The 11,978-nt window shown below is 34.3% G+C and overlaps 3 protein-coding genes across 3 annotated transcripts; all 3 read right to left on the bottom strand.

Annotated features, from left to right (window-relative positions):
* Window positions 1–302: 302 nt before the first annotated feature.
* Window positions 303–3,014, bottom strand: GAC1 (protein phosphatase regulator GAC1; the record flags this gene model as incomplete). The annotated part of the gene is made up of 1 exon (XM_071051766.1): window positions 303–3,014. One exon carries the CDS (start codon window positions 3,012–3,014, stop codon window positions 303–305), a length of 2,712 nt encoding a protein of 903 aa, XP_070907156.1.
* A 2,455-nt stretch (window positions 3,015–5,469) lies between these two features.
* SYC1 (cleavage polyadenylation factor subunit SYC1) lies at window positions 5,470–6,075 on the bottom strand (the record flags this gene model as incomplete). The annotated part of the gene is made up of 1 exon (XM_071051765.1): window positions 5,470–6,075. One exon carries the CDS (start codon window positions 6,073–6,075, stop codon window positions 5,470–5,472), a length of 606 nt encoding a protein of 201 aa, XP_070907155.1.
* Window positions 6,076–6,889: 814 nt separating this feature from the next.
* Window positions 6,890–11,308, bottom strand: RNJ42_01599 (uncharacterized protein; the record flags this gene model as incomplete). The annotated part of the gene is made up of 1 exon (XM_071051764.1): window positions 6,890–11,308. One exon carries the CDS (start codon window positions 11,306–11,308, stop codon window positions 6,890–6,892), a length of 4,419 nt encoding a protein of 1,472 aa, XP_070907154.1.
* Between the last annotated feature and the right edge of the window lie 670 nt (window positions 11,309–11,978).

The following is an 11,978-nucleotide window of genomic DNA, read 5'->3' as shown; positions in this document are numbered from 1 at the left end:
AGAAAATAAAAAAAAAAATCTCAAGAATTTGTGTCAACCAACAACAAAAATGTTTAATTTTAACAAAAAAAGAAAATAAAATTAAAAAAAAACCAAATGCTATGCATTATATTATGTAGAATAGAATATAATAGAATAAAAAAAAAAAATGAAATATAAAAATCGAAATGTATATATATGAAAAATTGAATGTTATTCTTTTTGCTTCTTCATCGTAAAATAAAAGTACATTTGCAATTTAAACAAAAAAAAAAAACAATATTGAAGAAAAAAATAGCAGAAAAAAAAGAAAAAAGATTTCGTTACTGTATATCTGAAACTTTTAATGTAGGTTTTATTGGGGGCATAATAGTTTCAATTGGATCAGCTAGTTCTAATGATTCTGTTACAGTTACAGCTCCGTGATTTGAGCTTTTATTTTCTTTCATCATGCTCAAGTTTTTCCTATTATTAAATACATAGTCGGAAAAATTTGGAGCATGATTCTTGGAAGGAATCCTGTAGACATTATTGTTGAAGCTGTTGTTGTATTCGTAAATGAATGATCCAGTATCCGAGGAAGGAATACTAGATAGCACACTGGCCAAACTGCCACTGTTACTCGTGACAATGGAGTTAGTAGACATCGAAGAGTCAGTAGTAGAGACCGACGATGATGAGGACGACGGTCTTCCAAAATAAGAAGACGTCAAGAACTTCTGGTAATCGGTACCATTAGATTCGGTTGGTAATATTACAGAGTCTCTAGTACCCATAATGTGATCACTAGCTATAATTGTTCCCGAGCCGCTGGAAATGGAGCTTTTGGTGTCATCATTAGCTTCAGAGTTATCCGTATCAACAACAATGGGGAGCCCAGGGTCTTTAGATATAGGATTATTGATTGTGGAATGTGAATTATCGGTCGTTAAGGGAATGTTATACATCTTTGATAGAGATTCCTCGAATGAGTTTAAGTTACGATTGATTGGTAATTCATCTGTATTCTTTAGGTATGAAGCTGGAGTCTCAGATAAGGGTTGAGTAATTGTTTCGACAGAATTATTAGCAGTACTATAACAGTCGTAATAATTTAAAACAGGCACAACAGGTGGCAGTGGTGGTGGTGATACATTGGCCCTCTTTAGTGCCTCAATATCAAGAGTAGTATCCGTTACTACGCTTTGCTTATCTTCATTAGACTCCAATTCACCCATAACAGGATTCATAGGGCTTTGTGAGAATTCCAATTCAATGACACTATCATTGCTTATTTCGTTTATGATTAAAGTTTCATCTTGTAAGTTCAATTTTGGGATAGTTTGTTCAATACTAGCGTTGGGGGTTGTTTTAGCGACATTTTTACTGTTATTTAGCGTTTCGTAACTGTTAATAGAATGATTCATTAAGTTAATTGAAGTGAGTGTATCCATAGAATCGTTTAAGTTTGTGTAGTCAAGCTCTGAGAACAAATGTTCCCTTTCAGTCAGTGGCTCTTGCATGATGTGGCTGATAGAATCATTGCGTACAGCATTACCATCAGTTTCTGAAGAAGATGGCGTGTTACTGTCATACAGCACCTCATTAAGTCTTTTAGGCTTAACCCAGCTAGTTGGATCACTATGATACAAATGCTTCAATGGTGATGTATTGTAGTAGTCCGTATTGTCACTAAATGTTCTAGAGCTGATCCGTCTCCTTCTGCTAGATGGTTTACCAAAGAAAATGTTACTGCTGAGACTACCATTAACAGATGAAATACGTGGAGCAGATGGAGTCAGTGGTTTTTTTGTAGTAGTATTTGTAGGTTGTTTCTTTTCCGGACCAGAAACAACTACACTCTTTTCGATATCATTTGCGACATGGATAGGGTTAACTAGAGGGGCTGAAATAACTCTGGTCACCATTAATGTAGAGCAATAGTTATCATAATCGTTATTATCGTAATATGTTTCGCCATTGACATCATATCTGCAACACAATTCCATATTTAAGTTAGCAGTGTCAGAGTGGAACTGTAGTATATTTTTAAATTGCAAAATGTACTTCAATGTATTTAAATTGATAGTAAATTCAAACTCATCAAGATCTGACGAGATGGACTTTTTAAACAGAGCAGTACTATAGTGTATATCCTTCCAGTTGTTAAATGTGTATTTAGCTTCGATAAATTTTTCAAAGCTAATATTTTTTACAATTATACGTCCTACAATACTGTCGTTAGTATGATTATTTTGAGTTAGGCTTACCAAATGAATATTAGCTTCGTTAGAGTTTGAGGACTTTCTGTGAGAATTGACATTGGAGTTTACTAGCTTCCAATTCATTTCAGTAAGTAAGTCATCGGTTCCATATCTGGAGGAACCAGTGTTAGACACACAGTTAGGTATATTAGGTACTGATGTAGCAAGTGAGTTATCGATGTTTTTAATTTGTGAGAGAGAAGATGACATATTTCTATAATCGTGGCCTGCACGAGATGAATTAGCATTCAATTCATTATGGATGTCACTGTTCCCACAAGTATTAGATAGTTTTTTGGAACTAGAGTTCGCATACAAACTACCGAAAAATTGTTTAAGTTCATGATCTCTGATGAACCCATCATCGACGTTCTCATCATCATCATCATCTCCTGTGTCGTCATCATCTAGAAAGAAACTTATATCTCTGCTCTTGTGAAACCCATGCAGAAAGTTCAGATCAACGTGCCTAGTGAAGTCATCGTAGTCACTTAGATAAAGAACGTTTTCGTCCCTGATAGATGGCTGAGGAACAGAGGCCACTGGTCTCAGAGTAGGCGAGTTCTCATGAGATATAGAGATCGGTTCAGCAGCTATATCGAAGTTCTTCACTGTTGTCAAGTTAGTCGCAAACCGTACATTTTTCATCGAAGAAAAAGATGACAATGAAGAAGTATTTGATAATGATCTATTGTGTGTTTTGTTATTACTAGTAGAATCATCAAATGAAGAGTATGACTTTAATGAAGGTTTAAGTTTCGAACCATTTTTCTTATCAAACAAAATACTCATTTCTTTTTTAAAAAATATCTTTCTTTATAATAGGGATAAAGAGAGTATTTAATTTTTTATTTCTTTTTTATTGTTGATTATATTTTTTTTTTTTTGTTGGTTAAGTTAGAATCAAGTTAGTAATCGTTATAGCTATCGTTATCGTTTTTATAGTATTGTTTAATCTCTTCTTTTAATTTTATAGAGAATCTTGTTACAACTATTATTTTCTATATCTATATATGTATTAAAAAAATAAAAAGAAGAGTAGTGTGATATAGTATATATTTATCACGAGTTATAGCAAAAAAAGATCTAGTACTTATATACATAAATTTTTTCTTGAATGTCTTCCTCCTTTGTATATGAGACTTTTTTATTTCTTTCCTTCTGTGTGTTTTGTCTGCGTATTGTGGTTTGTATATTAGTATAATTGCTGTTCAGAAATAGCTTTTATTTTTTTGCGTTTTAGGCAGATCAACTTCCCTTTTATCTACATTTTTTCCCCTTACGAAGAAGCAGCCGTACCCAAGACACAAATGACATGTTTAACATAAAATTAACTTAGTCTGTACGTCGCGTTCTGTGGGAATGACTACTTTTTTTTTTACATGTAATTGTCTGTTATCCCACAATGAAAGGTACAAGGAGAAAAAGAAGAGCCCAGTAACCAATCCTGCAGGGCACGGTTATTTTGTTGTTGATTTTCTGGGTCTCATTGTATACAGGAATAAGTGGGAATCATCGTTAGTCAAGCTGCAGTGGTTTAAGTGAAAAAAAAGAAATTTTTAGCACCCCAGCCTTTTTTTTTTAAATTGGGAAGGGGGATTTGTAGGAAAGGGAGGTTTGTTGATTTTTTTTTTTTGGTTGACTTTTTTTTTTTATTTTGTAGTGCTCCTTAGCTAAGATAATGACGTAGAGATGCTACCCCATAATAAAAAAAATTAGAAGAAGGAAATGAAATTGCGGGATAAAAAGTGAGTAAACAATGACAGTCAAAATGGGTGGGAGAATTTTTTAAAGTAGAAGGAATTATATTTTTTGCTACTGAGATTACTGTGGCAGAACTATTTTCGGTTCAACCCGATGGGAAAATCTTATAGCGAAGAGAAAAGATGAGCTTCTTGTTTCCTTTCTTTATGGGGGTTACGAGTATTTCCACAATTTGTGATTCTTAGTACGGACATTTCACAGTAAAACAAACACGACGAACGGTTTATTGTCTTCTTTTTTGTTTCTCTCCTTCTTTATCTTGAGTCTCACCGTAGATGGATATACAATTGCGACAAAGGGAGTTTTATGAAAATTTTACTAGTGCAAGAAAAGCCAGAACAACGGCGTATCGCTATAATAAAATTTTCATTCGTGAATTGATATTTATTTTTTTTACAACAAGAGGGACTAACATTCTTCTTATTCTTATTTTTTCTGCCCGCGGGTGGGGATGAGATATGTGATGTTGAACAAAGGGGCGTTATTTTTTTATTATTATTTGATAATGTCGTAAAAGTTTTCGGATCCCCGTGTGGTTATTTTATCTTGCGTAGCTTTACTAGAGTCTTACTTCTTTCTATAATAGGAATAAGTCCATATTTAATTTCAAGGAGTTTTCTAATCTTAGTCAAACATATGCATGAAAATGGTCTTACATTTTTTTTTAAACAACCAATTGACATGTCACAATTAACATACCAAAAAAATTGCTTTTTTAACTAGTAGAGATCTCAAGATACCGTATTTGGTAAAAAACTAAAATATAAATCCGATTACCAACTACAGTACTACAGGTTCTTCTTAGCACTCCATTTCAGGACAACTTTTTCTTCTTAGAAAGAATCGCGAAGTCGAAAAAAATTCTGTAAATGTGCGGGGAGCGGAAGAAAAAAGATGAAAGAAGAAAGAGAATCATAATTTGTGGGGCTTCCACAGAAAAATGCGTTTAACAAATATAAAAAATTTATGTATTCTCAACTGATCGTTACATATGCCTTGGTACCTTTTTCTTTGTTGGAAAAAACAATTATCTTAAAACAGTGCCTCAAAATAATAATAAAAAGAAAGAAAAAAACGATATTACGTAAAGCCCCGCTTTTTTTATTTTTATTTCTTTTATTAGAACAACATTTCGTTAAGGGGCCTATGAATACCAGAGAGTGAGACTATTTACAGCCTTTGAATCACGCATTTTTATGTTCCTTTCATTGTTAATTACCTTCATATCCATGGGAGGATAATATTAACATTTATTTTTTTTTTTAAAGGTTGTGTCTATTATCAGCCGCAGAAGAACCTACGGGCAAAAAAGAACTACAACGAAAAATACAGCCACTGATTTCTCTTAAATATTCTGTATATCTATTTAATGTGGGGAGGGAAGGGAATGGAAGTGTGATGGAGGGGCAAGGGGAGAGAAGACAGATAGGCAGAACTTGGCCGGGGTTTTTTTTTCTGCACAGAAAAATAAAACCAATGCTTTTCAGCCTATCAGTGGACGAGCCAGCTGTTCAGCTACGCGGAGTACTCCCTCTAGTCTACCCTTGAGAAGTGAGGAGTCGCATTCTAACACTTTTAGCGTATTGAGGTCTACATGGCCGGTTTTGTCTCCGACTTTCACCACTGCTCGTTCACCGTTCTGGGATGGTGTGTAACCGTCTGACCCAAACTGGGCCTCCATGAGCTCCTGAATCACCATCAAACGTTGCTGGTCCCCTACAGCTATGTTCGGAGTGTCAGAATGTTGCGTAGTACATGCCGAGACCACGATGGCAAGTACCGTTTGTATTAGGTAGAGGTCGAATGGTGGCTCCTCTGTGTGTTTCTGCTGTAGCCATTTCACCTTCAGCAAGTAACTATGTGTGCTCGACTCGTACTCCCTGTAGTCGAGAACCACTTCGTTACCGATATATATGATCCGATGGTCATCCTCGTCCATTTCTATCGTTCGCTGGTACAGTAATGAACCGTCTAGTGTATTCGTACTTTCAAATATCTCCATGAGTCTGGGCCGAAGTATCTGATGAACCACTCGGTCGATGGTCTTCTGGTCCTCAATTCGTATTATCAATGTGTTCTGTTTGCTCATCTTGATTGTATAACTGTATAGATGAAGGTTATAGCTCACAAAAAACAACAACAACAATAGACAAAATGCTTATGAAATTATGAGTAAGGCTTGTATTCTTTTTTATTCCCTTTGGTCGGTTGTTGAGTTTTTGATAAAATAAATAATGTACAATAATAATACACTAAATTTAAACTAAAAAAAAAAAATAACGACCTTTAGTGATTAGCAAAGAACAAAAGAGTATCGTTAAGAGAAGAAGAAAAAAAAATAAATTATGATTTATGATATAATGATATTGTAATAAATCGGAGTTGCTCTAAGAAATGATTTTGGTTACGTACTTGTTAAGAACCGTTTGATCTTTATTAAACGTTGCGTCTCTTTTTCCTTTTTGCTTTTATTTAAAGTTGAATCAGACTATGTCTTGTATTGTCTTGGCTTTGGATGTTTGTCAATGGGGTCTTCTTTGAACTGAGAACAGTTTTAGACATTTCAAATACTGCATCATATGGGATCGAATTGTCGTTTCTTGTCTTTTTTTTTCTTTGATAAAATTATTTGACAAAAAAATGTTTATCGACTTTATTATCATAAATAACGTCATCATCTACACGTGATATTCAACATATTATAATAGTTACATAATATTTATGTAGTGTATAAAAAGATCTTAAAATGGTATGATAATACTCATATCAGATAGATGATAGTTAAAATAGTTATTACAAAATGAAAATAATATTTTTAGATAGTAAATATATTACAGCTTATTTAATTTTAAAAAAAAAAAAGAAAAAAAAATTGCAAAAAAAAAAAAATTATATCACTATCATTAAAACAACATTTCAGAATATATTTCTGTACCGTCATTATTAGCATCTGGGTCAACAACAGTACCATTCCCAGGGAAGTAGTTGCTACCCATTGCGGTGAATATACTCATATTATAACCGTTTTCATTATTAGAACCATTTATATTATTATAGTTATTTTGATTCCCATCGTTACGTGTATCGGTGGCACTACTGAATGTTATTCCAGACATATGACCATTCGCTAGTGCCCATGCTGGTGTACCTGTTCTTGTTATAGTCTTATCAGTAGTAGAGTTTTGGTTCTGGTTACTAGGAATATTAACTGTAGATAAGGCGAGCTGGTTATTCAAAAGCTCTGGCCCGGTTTTACCTCCTAAGTCGTCTTCTGTATTCATAAATTCAAGTACAGAATCATTAGTCCAGGTAGAAATATTATTAATCATATCATGTGTACCATTACTGAACAATATCATACCATTCGTTTTATTAGCGCCCGCAGGCTGATTACCGTTGTAGTTATTATTATTCGCAGTAGATGGTACTTGGTTGTTATTAGCATTATTACCGTTCATTTGCATAGAAGGTACAGGGGTGTGAGCACTCATTACTGACTGTAGAGGAGAGTGTTGGCTGACTGTATTGGACATTTGGAATTCTTGATGCTCCTTTTTTATTATAATGGTATTATTCATGTTACCAATATCTTGGCTTATTGCTGGTGGTGAGTTTACCTTACTATTATTTCCAGGGCTTTTAGCAATATCAGATATGGCTCTATTATTATTGTTCGAATATTCATGATCTCCGGAGTTTTGCTCTTGGTATGCAAGATGTGTTTGAAAATCAACAGGCTCTTTGGATGTATTTCCATTTTCATCTAATTGGTCTGTATCATGCTTTAGTGTTGATAGGTATGCTTGTAAGTTTTGTTGTGCTAGGTGCTGTTGTAAGAAAGCTTGTTGCTTAAACAAATTCCAATCAAATGAGGTAGCATTAATTGGTTTCTGGACAATATATTCATTTACATTTGGAGAGCTCGTACCACTGCTATCTTTACTATCATCTTTGGTGGCAGTTGTTGTATTATTGAAGCCATTATTATTACCATTGTCAGTTGAGTGATATTCTGTGGATTTTAAATCTTTTTGTATCAATTCATGTTGCTTGGATTTCGATTTCCTTTCTTCCATTAATTGTTCGCTTTCTTCGATCAATAAATGAGACAGGCCTTTAGGAACGGTTGTCTTTTCTAGAACACCTTTTTGCATTTTCAACTTTTCTTTCTCAGCATTATCAAGATCAACTTGAGAGTTCTCAACAAAACCTACATGTTCATTTGCTTGCCTCTTACCAAATGTTCTGTTTACTGCAGGTGGCATACCTTCCCTACTAATTGCGACATCAGAAGAAACAGAGGATGAATCATCTTCAAATTCAGTCTTGTTCTTAGTTTCATTCTTATTTTCTATAGCTCCTTCATTAGATTTCGAATTATTCTCGGAATTCTTTATTACAAGCTGATGAGCACTATTCTTTTTCTTATTTTGCTTCATGTAAATCAGTTCGGCTGAATCAGGGCCACAACGTTCAATTAAATTACCAACAGTTGCGTTCATTAACTGATCAAAAGTATCTCTGAAAATTTTTGCAAACCTAGATCTTTCAGTCATTACATACAAGCAAACTGAGCAAGCTCTTAAGTCATCCATTGTTGAAAATAAACTGGCACTAACTAACGGTCTGGTATGTTTAGATATATCACCAAGTTTACGTCTTTTTTCATCATCATAATTTCTTGCTAGCCACATACAGTATATGAGAGTAACACCAGCAACAAACACGGTATGGACAGCTGGAGTGGAATGACCAGTGACAGTTTTTTGATGAAAGGTTTTATACAACTGACATATTTGGCCAGCAGAAGCCTGACATTCTCTAAACAATCTATCTTCTGGCCTCAATACTTCCAGGAATGGTTGAATTAATAATCTAACTGATCTATAATAGTACAATTTTAGAGTTTCATTCTCAAAATTTCTCAATTCTGCGCTAGAACAACCTGCTCTCCATAGCTCTAACTCATGAAAAACTTTCTTAACCAATGGAAGTTGTTTTTCTAGTTCGTCCCTGGTATGGTTACCTTTTCTTTCCGTAGCAGGCAAGATTTTAAGTTTTTCCACAAAATGAGACTCAATTCTTCTAAGTTTTAATGATTGATTAATAAAATGTACTCCACTTCTTCTAGGGGAGGTAGAGCTTAATTTACTGTGCGTGAAGAATGAGTGTTCATCGAATAGAGGCACGTCTATCTCATTTTCATGAATTGTATAAGGTTTTCCGACGGCAACACAAATCATCCTCTCTAGTAAATAAACACACCAGAAGAGTCTTAGCTTTTTGCTTGCAAATGGATCCTCAGAGTGCCATTTGTGTAAATGTAGCTTATTCTTACAAATGTTCATCACATCATTAATAATGTCATACAGTAGCATAGAATCCGTATCTGTACGAACGATGTAAAGTACAAGTAGAGTTGAGAGTTCTAGTTCTTGTACAGGAGTTAGTTTATCGCCACATCTTGTAATGTGTCTAATAGCTGTAGAAAAATACCGTACTGGAGGTTGGCCTTTATATTTGCCGGTCGTCATGTGAAGACAAGCGCTTATCGTGAAAACCATCCACATTCTACCACAAGCAAAATGAAACTCTGTTTCCGAGTATGAATATATTTGGTTTTGTAAATAATTTTCATGGAATGCATAAATTTCTTCCTCATCCAGTAATGGGTACTTAAATTGAAGTCTTGTGAAAAATGTATCTAAGAAGGACCTTGAAAGCTGTTCATCAAATTCAAAAGCAGGATCGTAGGACAAGAATTCTTTCAAATTATATTTGGCAAAAATACACTTCGAAAAGTCCACTGAATCCAAAGAATCGGATGATAGAGCAGGAATTTGGTTAGAGTTATTATTACTCTCCATTGGAGTTCCTGCTGAAACATATGGAGATCTCATAGGGTAGACATTGTTATGATTTGATTGAACGGGTGGTAAAGGCAAGATACTGCTATTCGGTGTAGTAGCCATTGCACTTGGGGTAGCTATATTTGAATGGGTATTTTGTTGGTTTCTATCCTCATCTTTATTCTTTACTAATTGTTCCAAATCCTTAAGATCACCTATTTCTCCTAGAAGGTGACATATTTTCTTATATTGATTTGCTTTCCTCATGTATGCAGGAGAACCCGGTTGTAATTCCATAAGCTTCTCCAGGTATTTTAGTTTCTTTTCCAAGAAAATTGTATAATCATCTTTATTCGAGTTTGTCTGTTCATTCGATTTTTTGTGCTTGGTACTAGACTTTTTCCTTCCTATCTTAGAATCAGAAGTCGCTGATCCAGCTCTACTCATGAATGTGCTTTCGAGTGAATGGTCACTTGGAGACTGAGATGCGTATATTGTACTATTTTCTTGTTTTAATAATGGAGTAGGAATAGGAGGTAAACTTTTCTGTTTTTGAGCAAGTATAGGTTTGGGTTGGTTGTTATTCACGTTTGGATGCTGAAAGTTATACTGGTATAATGGAACATAATTATTTGGTAAAGGCATTGGAGATGAAGTATTAGAATTATGCTCATAACCTCCGCTTCTCTCATTGCTTATATTGCCACTGTTACTGATATTTGGAATGTTGGTATTAGAATGATGATGTGGGAAAATCGATTGTTGATGAACAGTATTTTGATTTGGATATCCTACCATTTGAGTATTATTATATGATATTTGAGAACCATGGTTTATCATCATGTGAGTATTATTATTATTATTATTATTATTATTGTTATTGTTATTATTACTATGGTAAATGGGAATGCTGTTATTGTTTGTAGTCGTGGGCCCATTAGCCGAGAGTAGGATATTACTATTCTGCCCTATTCCGTTTGCAGGGCTCATATTACCTAGCGGGCTGATATGATTTGGTGGACTTATATGACCGTGGGGACTCATATGCCCAGGAGGACTCATAGAACTAGCGTTAGATGAAATATGACCATTATGATTGACGTAATTCTGACTCTGGATGAGATTTTGTAGTTTCGACACATACTCGTGTTGTTGTTGGTCTGGTTTTACAGTCACTTTCTTTACTTTTTTCGCCTTCGAGGGCTTACCACTATCTGATGGATCAGCCTCCTGGGGGCTTTGAGGAGTAGAATAACGGGCTGGCTGAACACATTTCACCGCAGCTTTCAAACACGCTGTGCAACTTGGCAATTTGTGATCACACCTTTGTTTCCGTCTTCTACATAACAAACATGACCGAGACCTACCTTTCTTATCCTTCAACAAGATATCCAGTTTATCACCAGCTTCCTCCAATTCCTTCTGAAACCGTACAATATTCTCTTCACTAACCTGTTTCTTAGGACGACCCATCTTTATTGTTTATTTATTAATTTTTTCCTTGAGCTCGTTTTTTTATATATATATCTTCTGATTAGTATCCAGTATTAAATGAATCTGTTTTTGTTATTGTTATTGTTCTTTCTTCCTATTTAATTCTATTCACACACCCTTTTGATATATTGACTCCGATTTAATATAATAAAAGCCGGTTTTTCTTTGTGTTTTGTCTTAGTATTATTGTTACTTTTGTAAGTATTTATTCTAATAAAAAGTTATATAGAATGAGATTAGTATTTTAATAGAAAAATTTTTTTTTTCTAATATCTATTTTATTTGTGTTGCAACTTTAGTCAGGACTTCTTTTCATTTAGTCAGAATATAGTTATATAACAAATAGCATTAGTACTATTTTGGTTTGTTTGGCTGTATCTTTCTTTTTCCTTTTACCTTGTAATTAATTTGGATCACAGAATTTTTTCTATCCTTCGTGAAATAGTTCAAAAGAAAAAAAAAATTTTTTTTATCGTTGCTGTGAGTCTGTGTCTGTGTAAGGTTGTCTCTGCCTGTGTCTAGTTTAGTGTCTCTGTAGTCTCTGTAGTCTATGTAGTCTATGTAGTCTATGTAGTCCAGGTAGTCCAGGTAGTGTTCTATGCACAACGTTGTATGAGTTATACTGTGTGTCTGTGTAATGTTGAATGTA

The sequence above is a fragment of the Nakaseomyces bracarensis genome (genome assembly GCF_045282275.1).
Source record: "Nakaseomyces bracarensis strain CBM3 chromosome Unknown Scaff7_0, whole genome shotgun sequence".
NCBI classification, from domain to species: domain Eukaryota; kingdom Fungi; phylum Ascomycota; class Saccharomycetes; order Saccharomycetales; family Saccharomycetaceae; genus Nakaseomyces; species Nakaseomyces bracarensis.
The sequence above is the reverse complement of the archived record's forward strand: the minus strand, read 5'-3'. Positions and strand labels throughout refer to the sequence as shown.